This window comes from Desmodus rotundus, chromosome 6, assembly GCF_022682495.2.
Source record: "Desmodus rotundus isolate HL8 chromosome 6, HLdesRot8A.1, whole genome shotgun sequence".
NCBI lineage: Eukaryota > Metazoa > Chordata > Mammalia > Chiroptera > Phyllostomidae > Desmodus > Desmodus rotundus.
In genome coordinates, this window is record NC_071392.1 from 125,927,915 (window position 1) to 125,952,109 (window position 24,195).

A 24,195-nucleotide genomic window follows, 5' to 3' on the forward strand; every position below is an offset into this window, starting at 1 on the left:
CAATTTATTCCACCCAACCCCCCCCCCACCCCCTGCAAACCCAGCAAGTATTGTTCTGTCCCTCTGAAGTCCTTCAATGAATGCAAGAGGAGTCCACAGAGAATTCCATCCAAATGCACTGTCTGAGGGCCCTGGCACTGAAGGCCCCTGGCATTGTTGAGGAAGGAATTAGCTGCTGCTTCCTCCTAAGTGTATTTGCTACTTGGTTACCAGCTGGAGACGCAGAAAGAGGCAGCGAGAGAGAGACACAGGGCACGGAGAGCTGCGTTTTCTAAATGGTTTCAGGCCACTGGCATTTCAGCAATAGCTAATACAAAACAGATGGCGGGTGCTACGCTCCGCTGGCCTTCAACTGAGGGGCTGCCTCCGTCCATGATTAATTACCTGTGGTGGGGGGTAAAAAAGTTCTACCTGGTCTTTTTGTGTGTGTACCTAAGGTTGTGGTTAGCAAGCTAAGTGACAGGCCTTGCCTCTCTTCCCTATTGCTGCTTGTGTGTCTGTAGGATGACTTGGGTTTATCCCATAAACACAGAACTAGCCAGCAAACTGAATTCTAGATAGAAGGGGGAGTTTGTTTGTGCAGAAATCATTTGCAAAATATTCCACAACCTCTGTCCCTTTATTTACTTCACCTTAACAGTTAGCCAAGGGTAGAATTTTATGGCAGCTCAGTCAATTCTGCTCTTGCTTTTAGGACTTAAAAACTGTCCCTACCAAGATGGTAAAGAGAATTTGTTTGTATTTTAGATGGCAATGGGGCAAAAGGATAGTGTGGCCACTTCCTTCCACCATCCTACAAACAAGATATCCTTTTACACCACGAGTCCTACAGAAGCTTCCTCTTCACTTTTGTTTCCTCTGCGTTGACGGACTCTGAGATGGGGGAGTTGTGATGTCGCACACATGGAATTTCATGTTGGTTCAGTACAACTGGAGAAAGAACATGATTCCAGCTGTAGCATCTTTGAGGGTGAAGGGGGAGCTGCTGTTCCTCATTGATCTTTGTTTTTCCCATCATGGGTTCATTTTCAGCTAAGCAGCAAAAGCCCCAAATGCAGCGGGGGCCATACCTCAGCCCCACTTTTGTCTAGAGAAGTTTGTGGAGAAAACCAGCGACCCTAGCAGCCCACAGCTGTGGAGGATTAGGCAGGTGGATTTGTGCCTGGAGAAGCCCAGCATGTGCTCTTGGCTAGAGAGAACGTATTTGTTTTCTATCTCTGTATAACAGATTACCACAAACTAAGTGGCTTAAAACAATGCTCATTTATTATCTCACAGTCTCCTTGGGTCAGAGTGTAGGTACAGTTTGTTCTCTGCTCAGGTTCTCACAGGGCTGATATCAAGGTAACAACAGCTGCCCTCTTTTCTGGAACTCAGGCTCCTCTCCAGGCTCACGTGGTTGTGGCAGAATCCAGTTGTTTGGGGTTGTAGGACAGAGGTCTCTGTTTCCTTGCCTGCTGTCAGCCAGGGGCTCCTCTCAGCTCCTAGAGACTGCTTGAATTCCTTAACATGTAGCCCCAGTCCACCTAAAGCCAGCGATGGAGAGTTTTCTTCATGTTAGATACCCCTCTCTCTTCTTCCTTCAGGAAAAGCCCAGTCCCATCTAAGGGCTTACCTGATTAGGTCGTAATGTCCTTAAAATTTATTTCACCTTTGTAAAGTCGAGGAGTTTATGCAGCTAGATTTCCAGTGATCCTATGCTTCAACTTGAATACTAAGAATGAAAATTACTTGGTGCATACTGAATCCTGGGAGATAAAAAGATACCTGAAGACCTATCCCAGATACCAAAGAACACGTAGGAGGGCACAGGAACAACCAGATGGCTGCAGGTGCCACAGGTCACTTTGATTGATCACAGGGGTCCAGCTGTAGAGGGCAAATCCAAGTCATACAATCCTGTCTTTAGTTCAAGTGAGTGGTTTTCAATATTTTTAAACTGTAGAATTTGTTTTCAAATGAAATGTATGTGGAAGTCCATTTTATAAAATATATATAGTGTTTAAATTTCACAGCACTTGTACAGGGCTTAGGGTACGGCAGATACTCTTCTAAGTACTTAATATTTAATCCTCGTGAAGAGTATATAATGAGCATTATTATTATTATCATTGTCATTAGTCCTTTGTACAGGTGAGTAAGCTGAGATACAGAAAGATGAAATGCCTTACCGAAATGGCAGAGCTGATTTTGAACCCAAGACATTGGGCTCATAGTCCTTGAGCACTTGGCCTTGATGCTGCTATTGCAGTGGGGGAAGGCTAGGGAGTGGGGTGGTCTGATCTCCCATTTGCTGAGCCTCTCCCTCAATTTTTCCTTGCATGCCCCTCCCTGAGGCTTCCTCAGTGCACCCCGCCTCCCCAGCAAATACTTTGAAAATCAGAAGTTTGAACCATGTAGGCAGCTGTCACAAGCGGGGTTTCCTGGGGTCCACCTTCATTTTCATCCTTTCTCAGAGGCCCCAAATTCAACCCAGGGTCTTTTGCTGCCTCCTTTGCCTTCTTGCCCAAAATCAGAACAGTTGCTGACACACAGATGTTTTTTGCCATTCTGGCTTCCAACCTTGTGTTGTCACCTTGCAGTTTTTTCCTCATCCTAATCCACACACTATACACAATGAGATTTCTCTTCCTAAATCACCTCAGAATATAGCATTTCCTGCTCATGATGCTGCTGCGGCTCCCTATTGCTCACCAGAAACTTCTAGCTCTTAGGGTGGCATTCACAGATCTCAATGGTCTGACTTCACTGATCTTTCTCGTGACTGTAATCCAAACATTCTAGACAAGTGAGTTATCCATTTCCCTGGTGACACCCACCCCCCTGCTTCTGAAATTACATGTATAAGATGTTAACCTATCACCTCTAGGTTTTTGCTCCAAACTCCCACAGCATCTCTTCCATGGATCATTCCATTTTCCTCCTTCCTTTATAATTACATGATTTTTTTCTAGTCTATAAGCTCCTTGAAAATAGTAGATTTGTCTGCATTTTAATCCTCCATTGATCACACCATCTGCTAAATAGCATCCTCCCCAAAGTCCTCGGGAATAGGTGGAGCAGCTATTGTTATCATCCCCATTTAACAGATTAGTAAATCAAGGCTCAGAGATAATGAGTGACTTGCTCATCTTCCTAGAAAAAAGGAAAGGTCGGATGGAACTTAATGCACAGATCTATTGATAGAGGGCAAAATACTGAGACTAAATTGATCTCCGGTGTCTTCAATTAAGATCAGCCTTATTATGTTTGTAGAATCAAAAAAACCACAATAAAATCTGTGCCTTGGAGCAGTGGTTCTTAACTGGGGTGCACACCACAGTTACTCAGAGAGTTTTTCTAAAAGGCCCACTCCAGTCCTTCCGGAGCAAGATCTCTACAGAGAGGGCCCTGCTGTGCGTATTCTAGGGGAAAAAAAATCTAAAAGATTCCGTGTTCTGCATAAGAATTGCAATTTACAAGGTTCCCACAGGGACCCTGGCCTTCCAAAGTACCACATTTAATGTGTAAAATTCCATAATTAGTGACTTGTGATGATGTCACTCTCTATTTAATGCAAGTTAACATTAAATCATTATTCGTTCTGTAAGTATTCATGAAGTACTAGTGTGTGAAAAGCCTGCTAACTTCATCTATGTCTGTCTTATGGTTCTTCTTCTCAATTGTATTTTATCTGATACCTGCCCTGTCTACTAGTAGATCATTTCTTTGCAAACAGCCTCAGAAATTTTTCATCTTCTACCCCACCTTGGCAGCTGGCCTGGCTCCTATACATAGTGAGTGCTTTTCATTTGTGAAATGTATGAATCCGTGAATCATGGAATTCACACCTCATCAGGAATGAGTTTACCAGCTTCTTTCCAAAGAGCAGACTTAGACTTGGAGGCATAGCCAGTTTCCGGGTCAGCTGGGTAATGCATTAATGATTTTCCAGGCTCAGTTTCCTCATCTGTAAAGGGGGCCCAAAAACACTCTGCTTGGCTCATACTAGGTGCACCAGGGAGGCACATTCTTACCCCCTGCCTCATGGATTAAACCCCTAATGGTGTATTTGAGCAGTGGGTGGGTAGGTGAAGAGGGTGGTGTCTTCCCAGGGCCCTTGAAATCAGGCCATGCAGACTGCTGTCTACCCTTGATGTCCAGCCCTCTTGCTCCTGCATGCATTCCACAGGGGTAGAATTGAGCAGCCTGGAGTGTCCTTGGAACATGTGTGTGTGACTATAAAATATGCCATAACCTTGGAATCTGACATCAAAAGGAGAGCTTCAGTGCCTGATAAAAATGTGCATTCCTCTCAGCAAACCACTCCAAACGCTGTTTTCTCCATCCTCCTGGGAAGCTTGTCGCTGCTAATGTGATTCTTATGATTCTTGCCACTCTGTAGCCTCTTGATCTTTACTGAGATCTCTCTGCCCCTGAGTGCATTAGAAACAAAATGTCCTGTCTGGTGTCCAGAGCTTAAAATAATAGATGCTGGGTTCCTGCTGCCACATTGAAACTTTACTCCAAGGTCTCTCCTCAACATCCCTGCCTCCCACCCCCTCCCCATGCCAGGCAGAGAAGCGAGGCTGACCTGGCAGACAAAGAAGGGGGAAGAGGCAGGGAGGTTAGGCATTCTTAGAACACTCCAGGCATTCTTTAATATCGATTTGATTTTTCAGTGAGAGATATTTTGTGGAAAGATTCTTCCCATCTCTGAAGAAAAGGACCACATTTTCCAAGCAGTGCTGCCTAGGTCATCCAGTCTGCATTCAGACAGTGGTGGTGTGCTAAATAATTTAAGGGGGGAGAGCAGCATGTATTTCTGCTTGTGCATTTTTAAGCCTGGAAAATAATACAATAAGTCACCCCATGGCATCTGAGCATATTCATGTTTCCTCTGTCTGAAAGTGAGCTTGCAAAATCTGCAGAAAATAGAGAGAGGCACTGGTGTTGGCTCATGAGCTCCTCAAATCCGCCTCTTTTACTTAGTCTCACAGGGGGAAATGCCTCTCTCCCTCTCTTTCAGCTGATGGTTTAACAGAAAAGAAATTTTCCTTCTTTAGCTTTTGGCAGGTTATTCTGGGAGTCGCCACTGTCCACAATTCCTTCTGGCCCTCTGGAGACTGAGTTGTCCCAAACATATTTTTGGAAAGGCCACAGACGATTGTTTTTATTAGGGGACTGCAAAGCTTTGTAGTGGGATGCTTTGTGTTTTATTTGTTTTCCTTCCCTTGCCCCAGCTGTTTTTGTTTTAACAGCATTGGAGGGAAGGTTAAAGTATTTGTGGCCTCTGTTAACCTAGCACGTCTCTCAAGTCGGCCAAGCTAAGAATCTGAATGGATGGAATGGTAACATACATGTCATCTGCCTGGATGTGTTCGTCTCTGATTTCATATACCCTCACAAGAGGGGTGAGGCTGACACTGGGTCGACCTTGAGTTAAGTGAGTACTTTGAGCAGATAGCTGTCAAGGGAGCAGGTAAACCCACAAATACATACTATCTGAGCACCTAAGCACTCAGTAACTGCTTGGGATGTCATTGTGTCAAATGAGAGGCTATGACATAAGCCCATCTTTTACTTCCTATGTCCAGTCAGGGAGCATAACTCAGCCAGGACACAATCAGGCACCTCACACTGCCAGTCATGGCCTTGGAGGTGAACTGGTAAGGGTAGCTCTTTTTAAGATGCCTGAGTTTCTTTGCCTATACCTTGTGAAAACCAGAACTCATGCCTGGTGCTATCCCAAGGGAAACTGATTTAAATGGCCTGGGGTACAGGCTGGGCATGGGATTTTGCCAAGCTCTCCAGATGATTCTCAGGTGGCAGCCAGGCTGCTGAGAAATGCTGCCCTATGAAAAAAAGTAATAATAACCTTTCAAGCACGTACTATATGCAAGGCACAGTACTAAGCACTTTCCCTGCATTAACTCCTTTATTTTTCCAAATTTTACTGGGAGATAAGATTATTTATCTCTATTTTACAGGTAAAACTGAGAATTTTAAGGCCTTAGGTTGTCTGGGTACAGCTTGGTTCTTAGACCATTTAACTCTGAAGCCTGTCCTTTTCCACTCAGCCTCTTCTGAGAACCCAGAATAAAGCAAAAGAAAACACTTGGATAAACTCTCCAGAACACTACAGAGGAGATCAGCTCATTCACTTATTTATCTGCACAGGGATCATTCCTGTCTTCCCTGGACTAGGTAGAAGAAGGATCAGAAATTAAGGATGGACTTCACGAGTTGGGAAGGGAAGGTGGCTGCAAAGGCCAGTCTCTGTGCCATCCTGGCATGGCTGTCCCTTCATGAAAGAACAAGTGCAAAAAATTCCTTCTGTTTTTACAAAGCACTCTTCAGGCAAGGATCTCAAAGCACAATGTAATTAATAAAATCACCCACATCCTGTCTAGATGAGTAGCATTTTATATGTACAAATTCCTCTCTGCCCCCAGGCCCTTTAAGAGTAGGAGAATGTTTCCAATTTTAAAGGGTGAGCAATAGAGTAATTGAAAGGAGCTGTATCTTGGCCAACTCAAAAGACCTCAAAAGCATTTACAGTGACCTATATGAGAAACATGGTGACCACAAAGTGTGTCATAATGGCTCATAATCCATGCTGTGCTAAATGGTTCAAAGATAGAAAAGACAGGGCAAGAATAAAACATTCAGTTCTTAAGAGTCAGCTGCCCCTGGGATTGATATTCTGATCTGTTTGGTCAACTCTCCAAAGGATCTAGAAGCAGTAAAGTGATGACATTAGCTGATGATTCAGTTACTTGGATTAATCAAGGCAGAGGGGACAGACGGGGCCAATTAAGTAGCTGGGCAGCCCAATGATAGATGAATCATTATGGGCAAGTGCAAAGATAATGCCATTGGGAAAAGCAATTTAAGTTGTTCATGTACTTGCAGGCCAGGAAATCCTTCTAGTCTTTGAGGGGGATCATTTAGGAATCATCAGACCCAGCCTGATGAAGTCATCTATTCTTTGGGCTGCTAACGATCAACAAAAGAGCCGAATGCACAAGGGGACAGGCCATATGGAATACATTTTGGTGGCTGGGATGTATATCGGTGCCTTTATTTCAATCATCTTCTTTAAAACAAGTCTTACTCTGTCCTTCTTTTCTTTCCCCTTCCTTTCCACAATCTCCCCCTACTACTTACGTTCTCATCTTCCTAAATACACAGACTCAATGTATGGATGAATTTTTTTTTGAAAGTAAAGACAAATATTCTCCTACCTAATTTCTAGTTCTTTCTTTCACATAGGTTGCTCTCTGTAAACAAAACACATTTCCAAGGGATGCTTCAGCATGTTTCAAAACAGGTTTTTTAAGGCCCAAGGAGGCTGTGTCTATAAAATTTATACAAATGGTTCTATACTTCTCTGAACCCCTTACTTGTATTCAAGTTTCAAACCTGGAACTTTGGGGGAGAAGGCCTATCTTTAAAAAAAAAGAGTTGAGTGGGAAAATAAAAGCCGATGTGAATTAAAGTAAACCATACTTGTAAATACTTAATTTTTAAATCCAAAGTCCCAATCAGGAACCTGAAGATAAAGGTTATCAATCATGGCCATGTTAATAAATCCAGTGAACACTATTGTATCTCTTGATTTGTCTTCTCTCTCCCCAATTGCTGTTCATCTATTTTTTAAGTTCATCCTCCACTTCCAAACCATTAAATGTTGGTTTCTTCAATCCCCATACTTTTTTTTTAAACAATCAACCCAGACTTTCACCTTCATCATGCCCCACACTCAGCCACATCTTGTCTGGTTCTCAACCACTCTGTTCTACAAACCATAAGACCATTGCATCGGTTCTGTTTCCTGTGCCTGGAATGCTCTCCTCTGGGTTTTTTGTTTTTTGTTTCTTTTTTTGTTTTTTGTTTTTTTGGGGGGTTTGCCAGGTTAACATTTGCTCATCCTTGAGATCTAAGCTCACTTATCATGATAATATTGACTTCCTCAGACTTGGTCCAATTTAGTATGGGCTCTCATAAAACCAAATAGCATTCTTTACAGCACTCATCAGAGTTGCAATTTTATATCCATTTATGATAATTTGATTGTCTCTCCCACTAGACTATAAGCTCTTCTTTTTTTTCTATTTCTTTTCTTCATGTTGCTACTAACTAACTTTGCCCTGCCCACTTCAATTCTTCATGGATTACCATATCTTCTACTGACCAGTGGTTTCCTCTGCTGTATAGATTCTGATACTTAGCTTTCCTCTCTATATCCCTCAATATCTAGTCTTACTACCAATTGTTGGTTCCCTCTAAATTTTTCATATTCACACTTTACCAGTGAGAGAATCTTATTGGTATAATTCATATTTATTATCTCTTTGGCAAAGTTCCTGTGATGGACCAAATCACAGCTCTTTGACCGACACCCAAAAGGACTGCCCTTGGGTCAAGACTGTCCTGCATCTATTAGCATGGTGGGGGTAAGAGGTCAGCTTTCTTGAGAAAGTACAGTAATCCCGATGTTTTCTTTCATCACAACCTGCTTGCTTAGAGCTGGCAGACTTGGGGATATTCCTTGAGAACTGGGGTTGGGTAAAGGGTTATAACAGAAAATAAGTAGAGACAATTGGAGCATTTAAAACCCTTTTCTTTGGTAGGTTTTCCACTCCCTTAAATCTCCATTCTTCAGAATATTCTGTTAACACATTTAAAATGTTACAGAAGTCAAGTAGATTTGGGCCTGATGAGCAAAAAAAAAAAAAAAAAAATTCTCAAAAGAAGATCTGAAGTATTTTGGAATTGATAGAGCCTAATTAAAAACGTCAGAGGTTTGGATAAAGAAAGTACCCTTTCAGGAGCTGTCTACTTCTGGTTCACCCTTACTTTTCAGGAGTAGCCCTTCAGTTCCCCTACCCTAAGTGAGGGGGCTCCACCATTCCTTCTCTGTGGTAGGTTCCAGACACTAGTCCTTGATGTCCTACCCCACCCCTCACAACGTGAATCTGTCTAAAGATGGCCCAGCCCTCAACCTCTGAACTGCCTCTACTGGAAAAATTTAGTGCAACAATGATCCTGAGAGCTGGCAGACATAAATTTTATTGAGCTTCGGGAGAAGAGATGGCCACCATCCATTCTCTGGGCAGACATTTTTCCATTGCTACTATTGCACACAGCACTATAACATAGGGGTTAACAACACAGACTCTAGATCCTGAGTTCAAATTCTGACATTGCTACCTATTTGGCTCCTCATGTATAACATGAGATTACAACTACATTAATACAGTACTAAATAGATTATTAAATGTCAAATGCTTATAACTGGTGACATTACCTCTTGTGAGCTACAATTATTATTGTCGTGTATATTATTGTTGTCCTTTAGAGGTAACCTCATTCAATTAGTGGCCATCTGTATTATTCAGAACACATTTGGTTATAGGTTTTAGAAAATCAGTTCAAAGTAACTTAAGTAAGAATAAGAAATATATTGGTTCACACAACAGGGCCAGTCCAACAAATGGACTCACTTAGGTATGAATAGACCCAAGAGTTCCTATGATGCCATCAAGGCTCTTGCTGACTTACGTCTTAGCTTTCTTCTGGATTGACATCATTCTCAAGCAAGTTTCTGCCATATGGTGACAATGATGGTGACAAAGACATAGCTTGAGACTGAACAAATTCTTATACTTCTTCCTCAGTAGATCTGAAAGACTTTTTGATAGGTGCCAGTTGTGTTCTATCCTGAACCAAAAATAAGGTAAATGAAGTATTTCAGTTGGCTATGGATTCATCACATGCTACCCTTGCAGCAAAATGGAAAGGCAAGGCAAACTCTACTTGAACACCATGGTCCCCTGGAGGAAAGATGCTGAGCAGGAGATGTGCATTGCTTAACCCATTGTCAAGGCACAATCTATGGCCATGTCTCTAAGAAGAAACTAGAGGACGTGTTTACCGAATATTTTACCCAGTTTCCATCTGGAAAACTACAGGGAACCAGGAGTGAGGTTCAAAAAATTGAACAACTGGTAGAGCAACAGCTCTCATCAGTTTGAATGGACACCTAACCAATCAGAACAGAGGTCAGCAGTAACAGCACATTCCTGCTGAATAGCAACCTTGAATCAAATGCAAACATTGAACTGATTTCTAAGGGGTTTTAACACCCAATCTCATTCAACCTTCCTTATTGAGGATTTATTGACTAGTTGTGGCTGATTTACTGACTTTCCTGATTGGGGGCAGGACTGGAGTAGATAGATGTCTTCAGAACTCTTTCTGCTCTTTATTCCATTGTCATCTCACATCTCACTGGACACATGCTGAGGACAAAGGATAAGCTTTTGAACAAAAGTACCAATAACCTGGAAATGGACATGTGTGCCTTGACTTGACCTTCTATTTGGGGTCAACACTGTCATTTTTTTTTCTGCTTAGGGAAAGCAGAGATCCACCTCTTCCCTTCTCTCTATTACTCTGCCACCTCCAAATACCTCACAAAAGAGTCCTGGTTTCAGCTGGACCTATCTTGTCCAGGAACGTGCTGCCTCTTCAGATTCAGGTTGGGTGGCATATTCTTCAATTAGAGACTTAGGTGAGGGGCAATTTAATGGTCAGCTAAGCTTGGCTAAAAAGCCTCTAACAACAACTAGTACGATATGGTGTGTCTCTGTGTGTGTGTGTGTGACTTCTTGTGCCACTCCTTGTCTTGAATTCATATTTTTAAAACAGTTAGTGCAAAGTCCATACACAATAGATACCCAGTAAAAGACAGTCCATCTTCTTCCTTCTTGCTAGAAACCCTCCCCACCACCTTACCCCACTGTGGTCCTGCAGCCTAGCCTGCCTTTAGTTGCTAGCAGTACCATTGCTTCTAGGTCCTGTCTTCCAGGCTCAGGAAAGTTCCAAGGCATCAATGCCCACTCCCATTCACCAGGAGATATGTCCCTGCCCTATTTTCACCTCATCCCAGCTAATTCGGCAGACCTGCAGAAAGACTTAGGAATGTTTGCCAAACCAGTCTGACCTTTGCTTCCCTCTTCCTGGTGGGAATTGATGGATTTCATGCCTGTCTCCTTTCAGGGTTAAAGAGAGTACGGCAACTCGCAAAAAACACAAGATACTTCAGACAGAGACTGCACGAAATGGGATTCATTGTCTATGGCAATGAGGAATCTCCCGTTGTTCCCCTGCTCCTTTACCTACCTTCTAAAGTAGCGTGAGTATCCAACAGACTCTCAGAGTAATGCCCCGAGATGATCTGACTAAGATCCTGTTTTTGACACTAGGAGGCTCTTGCAGCATAGGCGTCACTCATGCACTTTGAACAGGGTGCCAAGTTCAGAATTCACTTGTAGACCTTCTCAGAAGCCACATTCCAGCCCAACACAGGGTCTTTTCGCAGGTGCTAGGGCCCACCATTTTCAAGCTCTGTGAATTTAGGCGAGTCACTTACACCCTCTAAGTCTCAACAGTAAATTAAGGATAATCCTGACCCTCCTCTTGCCCTAATGTCTTTCTTGGGGAGAACTTCTAAAGACCATTTCTCCTAATACTTAGAAACAACACTACCAGGCTTTGTGCTTTCCCCCATTGACATCTCATGGCCATTCTCAGAAGAAGGCAGCCTCACTTTAAGTGTAGGGAAACTGAGGCTGAGACCAGTTAAACAGCTTGCTCAAAGCCATACTTGTCAAGCAGTAGTAAACCAAGAGGCCAACCCAAACCTAGGCTCACTCCTAAGCTCGTGCTCTTCATACCAAATTTTAATACCTCTCCTGTGAGCTTATTTGGAGTTGTTTTCTGTTGGTTACAACTCTGAAATTGAGCATAAATAGCAACTGCATAAAGAGAAAAATGAGTTTTTCTCAGAATGCCAAAGACAATTTTATATGTGTGCCATTCTCCAACCTGCTAGAGACTAATAACCTCTGTAATTAAAAGGAAGTTAATAAAAATTCTTCCTGAATGTGAATGCATATTTGTGTATCTAACCAAGCCCATGGTAGAAAGTAATATTCAACACACATTTAGCAGATTCTAGAGGTCCTGACTCTCTTTGAACGTAACCCTATGGTTGGAACTTTGGCTGGCTGAACAGATTGGCACAGTACTGGAGGTGTACAAAAGAGGCTCTAGGGCTATTAGTTGAGATCTCATGATGGATTGGAGAGAGTTAGCAGTTCTCAAAATATTGATTTTTTAGAGTGCACTTTTGTGTCATTTCACCACAGCAAAATCCCAAGCAGTTAAAACACGTGCGTGAATTCTTTAGTGTGCATAGCTTTCCCACCACTTGACCTTCTGTTCATAGATCTGGATCAGAATATCACTGCCAGGACTGGGGAGAAGACAGTGTGCTACAAAAAGGTCACACGGGATACTGCCCTGTGCTAATGGCAGGGAGGGGTGGCAATGGCAATTTAAAGTAGCAGATAATCCAAAACCCTTTACCATCTGATTTTGGAAGGAAAAAGCCCCACATTTATTCAGAGTAGTTGGAGAAATGGTGTGTTCTGGAAGAAAGGCTCCACATTTAGCTCATGTCAATCTAATATTTTATCATTAGTTCAAACGAAGGCACCAAATATCAACTTATTTTATTTTTTAAGAGTGTGACATGAACAATGTTGGCAGGTGGCAGTAGGGGGTGTGCTGGGTAGTTCCGACTTTGATGATGAAAGTTGGCATTAAAATCTCAACAGATTGGGAAATGGACCAATCTAATGAGAAGAGTCTATGAAGAGTAAAAACAAATGCATTTAAATTGAAGAACTCAACTGTATAATACTAAAGAGAGAGTTGCCCTGCTCCTTTATATGCCAGGAGTCCTGGCTGGACAACAGTAAACATGAAAAATAAAAACAGAACTGACAGGGAGCTTCATGTGACAGTTCCGCTCTTTGGTGTAGTGAGATGTTTGGAATGAAAAAAATTTTGACTCTGCTTCTTCTTAGCTGGGGAAATCTTGGACAAGTTACCCAACCTTCTGAAGCTCCAGTTTTTTCATTTTTGAAATGAAATATACTAGTGCCTATTTCATAAGACCATTGTGAAGATTAAACAAGATGAGGTCTACTGGTATTTGGCATTGGCTCTTATGTAGAAGCTACTCAGAGTGTTAGCTATTATTAATAATAATGTGAATAATATGTACAATGCACTTAATAGTGTTTGGTATACTGTAAGCAGTCGATCATTGGTAGCCATTATTATTACTACTACTTCTAATTCTGCTACAATGATGTTTATTACTAGTTTCAACTGATTGCAAGATTGAGCCACTGTGGTTGCATGGCTCTCCAAAGTCATTATTGTAATCTTTAGTTACATTAATAAAAATAAAACTTCCAGGAAAAAGCAGGTAAAGATCCTACAGAACGCTGCATCGATTATGCTATATTGAACACCGGAGGATATGCAAACTATCTAGTGTCTTTCAATTTAAGATGGTTTTTAATGAGGAACTAACATTGCCAAATGCCAATTATCTGTTATTTAAGGCTCTTAGGCCCAGTGATCATCCACTGAAGGTAGGTTACTTAACCCAAGTTTACAAATGAGGACACCAACACTCACAAAGGTCAACTACTTTCTAAGGGTCATTCAGATTGTAGGTAGTAGAGCACAGAATTCAAAGCCAGTTCCATTTGCCTCCTAAGCCAGACATTTTTTCAGTGCACATCACAGCCTCTCAAGCTTTAGTCCATAGGGAAAAAAACACACATCTCATTAAAGCAATGGAGGGTATAAGTTTAACCCTCATTAAAGTCATCTCTGATGAATCCAAAGGCACCAATCACTGCAATGAAATAAAATGCTATAATTGTTTGAGTTGTCTAAATAAACTTAAACAAGTTAGTTACAAAAATGTCATATCTATTTTTAGTAGGAGGTGCTGGGAAGAGCTTGCCCTGCTCCCTGGCCTGATTTCTTTCTCTGATATTTCTTCAATGTAAAGTTTGTATGTAGAGAAGCTTTTGAGACAAGGAGTTAATTATATAAGCCAGTGTATGAGCAAGTCTTTTATTTGCTCATTTTAAAACCTTTGATTTCATTAAAGAACTACAGGATGAAAATATAATCTCTAGCCAGTGGAACTTTTGAAAAAAGTCCTGTCATAGCTCTACCTGGAATCCTCTCAGGAGTTCAGTACAATGTGATTTCACTCATACAACATGCACTTAAATAATCAAGAATGTATTTTAGTTAGTGTGAGAATCGACTGTGGGAGTGAGAGGTAGGATGGGTGGAGGAGGGCAAAGGAGGAAAATTGGGACAACTGTAATAGAATAACAATAAAAAATGATGACATAAAAAAGAAAGAATGTATTGTATTTACTACTTGGTACAGGACTTCCATTTTCCTTTCATGATCCTTGTCACACACTTAGAAAATGATGGGACACAAGATGCAGTGATGCTGCATGCAACATATGCTAATATTTATTGTTGTTGTTGTTGTTGTTTTCCCATAATCTAGTTTCTTTCAGTCTATGCCAGCTTTGATTTCCTTTGGGGAGTACAAACCCAGAGGTTTATTGTATAAAATGTTCAGGGCAATTATATACATTAACTGAAAGAAGCAAAATTTAATAGTGTAAGTTAAGCTCAAAAGTGCTCCAGGGAGGCCTCAGATTAGCCTAATGAATCAACAGTCATATAGTTTGCTGTACATTCCTTGGCAAAACTCACTTCCTCTGGTACAAAGAGAAACACTCAGACAGTGAAAAACACTCCTTTGGGAGTCCCAACAACTGGCCTGAGATCATGGGTCAGGTGGTTTCTACTCTTGCAATAAAAGCACTTGACTTGTTTCTCAGACAATTATGAGCTCTCGTCCTGTGTAGTTCCGTGGGCAGCCTTCCATAGGGTGATCAAGAAAGAGAATGAACGGTCTCTGTTTTCAAGCTTTCTCAGTTAGAAAGCTTCGTCTGTCTGTAACCCCTTCCCCATCCAAATCAAAGGGTGAATCTTGCCTTATCCAAGACAGGGGGCCAGAAAGGCTGTATGTTCACTAGGTCTTGTAATCTCCATTGCTTCATTTGATAACCTTCATGAGGCAACCGAAAGGCAAACAGCTAAAGGGTGAGAGGAATTAATGAATGGGCAGGCTTGCTCTCACAACTGGTTCAAGAATTCTTCCTGAATTGTGACTGGAGGGTTTCTATGATGCTATCAGCTTGCAGTTTCAAATAAGCCACGGGCAACCTCTTAATGCTCACAACAGATCTGAGGGGTTTACCTCACTCAGTAATTAAAGTTTCCTGCAGAGAGCAAAAGAGCACAAAGGGGGATGTTTCACTTGGGGCATTTATTTACACATCTTGACAGCTTGATATTCTAGAATTGTTACTGAGATTAGCTCTGGAAAAGAAAACGGCTAGAAGCAGTTAAAGTGAAGAAATAGCTTTAAAAGGTTTTACCCTGCATCAGAAAGCTTTGTGTTTGTGACTTTTGTCCTGCAAGCTGCATCTACTGGCCAGCCTCCCCATGCATGCACATTTCCCCCGCTGTCTCCCTCCTGCCTCAGTCCCCTTTTAACCAGTCAATGACTTTACTATCCCTGAACATACCTGGATGTATTCATTCACACATAAAGAAATGAGGAAACCCTTGCTATTCCCTATCTTTGGTTTAATGGAAAATAAAATATTTGGCTCTGGAGTAAGAATGTGACTTGGGGTTGGCTCTTGCAGACCACCTAATTCTGGTCCTCAAATTACAATATGGTCATTAAGTATAGGCTTCTTGAAATTTTCATACTATATTATTGGTACTAAGTTTTTAAAACATGTAGGTGTACATTTAATATCTATTCTTTCTGTAATTTCCCTGTGTTAGCTGTTTGGTTTTTATTTCTAGGGATCCTGCAGACAAAAAAAAAAATTAACATCAATGCAGACTTGTTAAATCAGGGTCAGGTACATCAGTATTTTCTGCTCAATATCAGAGTAGAATATCAATATCAATATTTTCTGCTCAGTACTCAAGATTATTTAATACGTAGGCCAGGCCTCATAATACGAAGTCAGTTATGGGTGCCATCAAGTGACTGTCCCATTTCTTTGTGAATTGTATTTGACAGATGTTTAATAATGTCAATTATCTTCTACTAATTGTTATATAAAAAGAAAAAGTCAATTAACCATATTCTTCTTTTTTTGCAGTATAATTTTTTCATCTCTTAGTTAACCTCCTTTTTTATTTTTTTCTTTAGGGCTTTTGCAAGGCATCTACTAAACAGAAAAATTGGGGTGGTGGTCGTAGGATTTCCAGCTACTCCTCTAGCAGAAGCCAGGGCGCGGTTCTGTGTTTCAGCAGCACATACACGAGAGATGTTAGACACGGTAAGTACAGCACATACCAGTGGAATCTCCCGTACCAGTACCTTGGATTCTGAACCCATTCTTTTACTGAACTAGTTTAGGGTTCCCTGGGTCTCTCTTGTGAGGTTTAGGAAAATCACAATAATTTAAAAAGCACCACTAAAAAAAACAGTTATGCCAACACTGCCCAATAATATGATCAACTCAATATGTAGAAAAGGAAATCAGTTCAGTTAAGACTTGAATCACGTCAGTGTTTTGGCTTTATGGAAAAGGCTGCCCAAGTAGCCAAATGTTTTGCTATTTACTAATTCTAAAGGCAAAAGCTAATCTAGCACACTATTCAGCATCAACTGCCTGCCTCGTGATGTTTTCCATAGCCACCAAATTAATCATCATAACATGTAAACCAATTAGACAACCTGTTGGGAAATCAATAACAAAGACTGATCTATCCTATCAGTCATTTATCTGAGATGTTAATGATTTAAAAATCATCTCAGATGATTTAACATCTCAAGACAAATTTCATTCTCCTTTGATTTAAATCTTTATGTGAATGAATAATATCAGAGAACTAAGCCATCCCAATCAGTTTAGAGCTGATGGAACTTTCTTATAATGTCATTGCAATTTAGCAAACACTAATTGAGTGTCTACTATATGAAAAATCCCAGAGCAAAAAGTTTAAGAGGAGATACTAATAAATAAGCAATACCAGACAGAATACTAATAAATAAGCAATGATAATACCAGACAGAATAAATTCATCTTGAAAAAGAAATATAGGTGACTGCAGGAGCATGAAGGTAAGAATGAGTTATTATATATGATTATATATTCATTTATTATATATGACTGAGTAATTATATATAAAGGTGGAAATGACTTCTAAAAGGGGAAAGTCCATAAGCTCCATTTCACCTTTTTCAAAGCATTAAACCCTAATAATGTCTTCTTCCTCATTTGACAGGTTAAGAAAAACAGGCTCAAAACAGACTAAAAAGTCATGCCCAATACTACAGGATTAGTGATATACTAAAAGTAAAAATTATATTTTGTATATTCTGGATCTTAGGTGTTTCCTTTATAAAATTGGGGGTGTACTTACCTGTTCAAATTAAGAGAATTAAAGCAGATGAGTTCTTGGTCCCTTGTGGTTTTAAAATCTATTATTCTATGGAACATAGAGGTAAGTATTTAAAACTGGGGGAGGAGGAGCCTAGACGAGGGTGGGGGGCAAGCACGGGAAAGAAAGGATGATACTAATCAGCTCCCACAATGCTCCATTTTGTTCTTGGTCAGGTTGATTTGCTGTGTCATGAGGATATAATCCAAATGTAATTCACAACCTTATCTTTTTCTTCCACAAGTTTATCTGTAAGTCATTAAGCTTTAAAATAAAGCTAAAGGGTAAGCATGAGTCAGATACTTTTATTATTTTCTTCATACCCTCCAAAATAAGTGAAACATTTATAATGTGGAATTACACTATAAAGAATATGAAATAAAGTGAATTAGCACCTAACATTTCTCTAGGGCAGCCTTATGCGCCACACCTTAATGAATTGGATCTTTCTTCTTTTCTCTAAAATCTAAGAGGCTGGCAGAAGAAGAGTGTGGCTCTCTGTGAGGTGCTGGAGAGCAGAGCCACTTGGGGGGTTTAAAGATAACTGAAGGAAGGCAATCTCTTTACAGGTGTTGGAAGCCCTGGATGAGATGGGTGATCTCCTACAGGTGAAATATTCCCGGAACAGGAAGTCAGCGCGTCCAGAACTCTATGACGAGACAAGCTTTGAACTTGAGGATTAAGTTTCCTGGATGTGACTGGAACCTAAAGACTTTGCCAGAAAGACTTTCTCCTTGCTTCAAAAGGGATTTAAGTGGATCCTCTCCCTTTCTAAGGACAGTTTGGTTTCCAAACCAGCTTAATTGAACCAAGGGAGACGTTGTTGTGTTCTTAATGTCTCCCACTCAGGACTGTAGAGACAAAAATATGGTTTCAGACTGTAAGTTTCTCCTCTCCCAAGTATCCTGCTACAAGTATACACACACACACTTAGAATGTTTTTAATGGCAATGAGCCTGTGTTTTAGCTGCTACCGTGCAGCCTCTTTAGTCCAGACCCCTTCAGGAATTCTAATCGAAAGGGTTTTGATTTTTAATTCAGTAGATCTCACTATGTGTTTACTTACTCCATCTGCAGATGGGGGCAAGTGTGGTGGGCAGTAGCTGACCTCCTTGTTCCCCATGCAAAAGCAGCAGCTAGAACTCTTCCGTATCACAGGGAGTTCCAGGCAAGAAGGTAAAGAAATGTTGCTTCTACCATTTGCCACATTTGGACATGTTCCAAAGACAAGTGTCAAAAGCCATAGTTGATGTTTTCAGGGATAAAGCAGAACTAGCCACCAGGGCCCAGAGACGTCTTTGAAGGAAACTTCCTTTTTCCTCTCACTATAGTTCTCACTATGGTCTCCTATAGTTTTACAGCTGAACTTTTGAGGTTCAGAAAATTCAAGATGTTTGTTTCTTAAGGAAGTGGATAGAAAGCAAGCACAAGCCAATTTTAGGCCTAAACTAAAACCATAAAGTTAGAAGAACTTGGACATTTTTGGTGCCACACAGAGTGAATGTTTAACATGTATAGTCGTCATGACTTTAAGGAATGTGTTGTCATTTTCCTATTGAATTTTGAGTAAAAGGTGAGATTCAATGTTATTTAGAGTTGGTTCTCAAGACTACACTTGAAGAATTGGTTCAAAAACATCTAAAAGCAAATTATACTGAACTTTTTAAAGACTGATACCCCTCCCCATTTAAGCCAATTAATATTAAATTGTACTCGTGTGTGCCACATGCACTTTAATTTGGTGTAAAGTAAACTTGTACACTATTGGCAACTAAATGGAATTTACTTTAGTGTCTTCTCTCTTCTCTCCTTTCTCTCTCTCTCTCACTTTCTCTTTCTCTCTCTCTCCATGAACTCCTCCAGAATAGTACCCCATTGCTAATTGGATCTAGTTGGTATGGAAAAAGCCAGTGGAAAACCTTATCTTTAACAAGCTCCCAGATGGTGCCCAGATTTGGAAATTCTAAAGAGCAGTGGTGACCTTTTAGCAAAGCTTCTGTAATAGTTTGAATGAGTTACAGAACATTCCACTCCATCAAATGACACTATAAACAAATCACTTCAAGAGAGGTTTGACTTTGTGTGACACAGATGGACCCAAGCTTTCATGCTGTGCACTCAGATAAAAATTCAACCCAAAGCACCAGTGTGGATGGAGCAATATGCCCTGATACTTAAAACTTATTAAAGAATAAAGGTGATCTGTGTGGAAAGTTTTTATGAGGAAATTGTAACCCCTAGTAGGTACAACTGTTTAAAAGTGAATCATGAACATTTTTAAGTACTGTTAGGAGAAGAAGAAAGTTTATCATGAACATTTTTAAGTATTATAAGAATCCTTGTGAACATTCTTTAAGCATTATTAACTTAAAAGGAGAGAAAGTGGGTTCTGAAGATGCAGTTGCCCCATTCAATGGCTGATTTTGATAATTTAAATTTCAGTTCTCCTTGGTGAACCAGAACAGCATTACTTGTGCAAAGAAAATATGTTGTATAAGTGTACCAAGACAGGAAGGCATGTAGGTCTTCTCTTTGGATAATGTGCATTTAAATGAAGTTGATCCTAGTTAGTTTTCCAAAATGAATAAATGTCTTCAAAACAGGAGACAAAGAAGGCAGCAAAAGGTCTGGGCCTTCCCTAAGGCATAGCAAGCAATAAACATCCCCTTCCCTTCTGGATGTCTGTGATCTTCACACCCACCCTTTGAGTTTTAAGCCTCTAGAGGGGTGTTTTTGTGAGCAAGAATTACTGTCAGGAGGATCTTGACTCTAACTCATGATAGGAAACTAATTACTTAGCCACCTGGTATGGAAGGCAGAAAGAGGTTATTCTCTCTCCATCAAGATCCAAGAGTTCTGGGGCAATTTATTACTTTCTTGTGTGCAAGATAAAGACCTATCTCTGCCAGAGTCTATGTTGAATATACACTTATAAGAACAACTATAATCCAAGCGCAGTGCTTCCTGAGCACATTAGGAGGGATCCAGGTCCCATTGGGCTGATAACATATACACACTTATATATACACACACTAATAGATATTATATAGAATGAGGTTGGCTAACAGGATGATTGTGAATACTGAGAATTTGTCTTCTACTGCTAGGTTAATAAGACCATGACTTTAATTCGATAGGGATTACTGAGTTTCCATAACTACAGCAGAGCCAAAAATGTCTTTTTGGTTGGTTCTTTTGGGAAAGAGAATTTTCTAACAAAACTAGAATGTTACTACCCACAAACTTCCCATTTGCAAACACACACACATACACTCACTTTTCCTTTACAGAGCAAGAATACAAAGGTAGAGAGAAAAGAATCTCATTTGTTGATAGAAGGAAAGTGTTGTCCTAAAAATGATCTTCAGGGAAACAGAAGATAAAGGACCCAGACTGATATTTTTAAGAAGTATGTTTTGCATAATAAAATGACATGGACACATTTCTAATGTTACCATGGAACTGCAGTATCATTGATGTCCGTCTGGATTGCCTTTCAGCAAGTTTCGGTCTAACAGAGACCACAGGCTTCAGAATTTACTAGGATAAAATGCAGATCCCTGGATCCCACACCAGACTTCCACTGAATCAGAATAGCAGTAGTGCCAGGGATCTATATTTACATGAGCCTTCCCAGGGAATTCTAATCCATATCATAACCTGAGATGATTATTGGAGCTTTTGTTTTGATAGACCAATTGGCTCTAACAACATAACAGAAACTGTTCTGGTTCTCTGTTTGTAGTTAAGGGTGTTTATACTACTGAAGTAAAGTGAATTATTCCAACCTTTTCTACTCATTTGGACATTTTGTTCCCATTTTCCAGGTATCTTCTTTTCCTACAAAAAATGTATCCAATATTGAATAATAACCACCATTCATATGGACAACTTACTCCTTCTCTCACTGTAGTCTGTCATTTTCTATAAGATGTTCCTTTTCCTTTTGTCACCTTGTTTCATTGAATGTGGTGTCTTGTTCCTTTATTTTCTTCATACCCCTTTAAAAGTCTTCAACCTTTGATTATTTATGTATTCCAACAAGAACTTGTGAATAGGGTGAAAATCTTAAGTTTTTCAAACACGCAATGCTCCTCCATATTTTTCTTCAGAGACAGCAAATATAAGTGGCCTACTCTAACCTAAAAGCTCTGATGATGAAAACTTAATTCTTAAATATATTTTTTTGATTTACAGCCATTGTAACAATTTTATTTTGAACTTATCTAGTGATTTCTTGGCAATTTTCACTGGTCTCATTAAGAACAACATATTTGAAATCTGTTTTCTAAGAACACCCTTTGCAGCTGTGTAATGTTTAGGAAGTGAAAAGGTGTATATTTTAAAGGTTTCTAAGCAATTATTGTGAGACATTGCATTACAGTGTTGTGGTGTGCATGTGTGTTTCACTGAAACATTTGAGGTGACCAATTTCATTTCATTCTGCCGTGAAATGTAAGTTAAATAAAACACCAAAATTCATGATATAAAAATAATTAATCATTTTACATTAATTTAGTTTGGATTATTTTAAAGAAAAAGACTGAGAGGTAGGGATTTCCATTTCAGAATTTCATTGAGGAAAACCAGCAAGAGCGTCTGGTGCTGGCTTGTATTTTGTCATAAATACCAATTATGCTTATCTCTTCCCAATTCTGCATTCAGTGACATCACATTGGTAGCTTAAAAGTGATCATGTTGCAAGTATTTAAACCACGGAAATTGGCAAACACCACAAGTTAGGGATCTGGAGAGTCAGTTGTTAAACCTTTACCAGCACACCACTGAGACCCCGTACAATGGTACAATATCTAGGATGGAGTGAGTGAATGGGATTGAAAAAGGAAGGATTTGAACTGTGATACCATAAAAAAGGCCTTAGCCAATTCCATGGGGAGCTACGCAACTGACATAGTCACTTACAGTTCACAGAATGGAGAAAGGGTGACAAAACTTTATGTCCTCCCTGCCATCAACTAGTTACAAGATGCAAGCTGGGTGTGGGGAAGGGCATTGCTTTGGACAAGACTATTTTGCTGGAGGCAGCTCCTGTGGAGGAACTCAGTTTTGAGCTGACAGCAGTCCAGCCACTTTTTAAAACCATATTTCTAATCCATATACGTAAAAAATGTTCTATAATGGAAAATTTAAAACATACAGTAATGTAGAGAACAGTATAATGAAACAACATGTACCTATTACCAGCTTCAAATATTATCAATTCATGGCCAATATTTGTTTATCTATTTGCCCCACTCATTTCATTCCCATTTCCACCAGATAACTTGGAAGCAGCCCCAGAAATCATAAGGTTTAATCTGTAAACATTTCACCGAATCTCTCTAAAAGGTAGAGATATCTTACCTTGTTTCTTAATTTGTTTTAACTTCATGAAAAAATAAGTCTTCAGGATAACAAAGGCAGAAATAAGAGAATAAGTGAGCTCAGCTTACCCATTTGGAAAAGTTTGACGCCTGTGTCAGTTAGGGTTTAAAGTAGAACTTGTCACTCTGATTCCCATTGCATCCCTTCAAATGTGAAGCTTAAATCTGATGGTTGCCAGCCAACTGCTCTGAAAAGCTATCACAGATACAAATCAATAAAATATCCAACATCAGGAGGTCAGAGTAGAAGCAAGAGAGTGTTTATTTATTTATTTAGTTTTTAGCTGTGGAATGAAACAGTGTTCCCTTTTATTCAGCCCAGATGCTAATTTTTATATCAAAAATATTGATTGAAGGAGCTAGTGATTTTGGCTCTCGCCCAAGTTTATTCAGGATCTTTCTTAATTAGGTTTGGGTCGGCTGCAATGCCCACGGCCAGGGTTAGGTCTGGCTCCAATCACCACATCATGCTCTCTACTTCATCACCGTCCAAGGAATAAGGCAGGGAAATTGCTGCTTCTTTGTTTCTCCAGCCCATAAGTATGTTTTTTTCCAGATTTGAAGCATGCATGGAGCAAATGTGCAAGGAAGACCAAAAGAAGTGTAATGGTTTTACTGTGATGAGTTCAATCTAGCCTACAACCTGACCGTAATCCCCAGCATGAATAAGGCTCTGTGAAAAATAAATAAGTAGCAATGTGAGATCACGGAAAAAGATCTTGGCATCTTTTGAATGAAAATTTTTCACCAGTCTGATTCAGCCAATCAGTCTATAAGTTTTTTAAAAGGAAAAAATATTCTCTATTGCCAACAATACGTGATTTCCCCATAGTGTATCTATTTTGTAAATAATTATAGTTAAGTCATACAACTATTTTACTAGTGTCCATACCGACTTCATATACCCATATACCTTATACTAGTCTTTTAAAAAATCTCTACACACATAAGGCATCAATAAATCATGATCACAAATTATAGACACTATAACAAAATGGGTTTTCTTTTATATATAAAATAGTGTGTTAATATTTAAAAATATAATTTAGTTCACTTAAAATGTTTTCAACTAAATATTTATGAAGAAATTACAACTCAAAAAACTTAGATAAAACTTCAAAATATGTATTTGTACGATATTTCATTAAACTTCATTCATTTCTAATGAAGTCAACCCTCTTAAAAACTACATTTTGGACTGTACATTTATTATTTATAATAGCCAAGTAGAAGAGAAACAAGTCAGCTACTCAAATTAATCAACATGGACCTCAATTGTGAATAAGAATAGATGATCAAGAATTACCATATATTTAAGAAAAACCAGCAACACCAAATGAGTGGCCAAGATGAAAAAACAGAAAAACTTTCACCAATACAAACAATTATG

At 39.8% G+C, this 24,195-nt stretch overlaps 1 protein-coding gene across 2 annotated transcripts in view; it reads left to right on the plus strand.

Annotated features, from left to right (window-relative positions):
- The window catches only part of SPTLC3 (serine palmitoyltransferase long chain base subunit 3), a 144,213-nt gene extending 122,310 nt beyond the window's left edge, over window positions 1-21,903 (plus strand). For both annotated transcript variants that reach the window (XM_024559351.3, XM_045194877.2), the window contains exons 10-12: window positions 11,047-11,182; window positions 16,184-16,313; window positions 17,991-21,903. In XM_024559351.3, the coding sequence (XP_024415119.2) occupies window positions 11,047-11,182; window positions 16,184-16,313; window positions 17,991-18,104 (380 nt within the window). In that variant the 3' untranslated portion in view covers window positions 18,105-21,903. The remainder of the gene's footprint in view (window positions 1-11,046; window positions 11,183-16,183; window positions 16,314-17,990) is intronic.
- The last annotated feature ends 2,292 nt before the right edge of the window (window positions 21,904-24,195 follow it).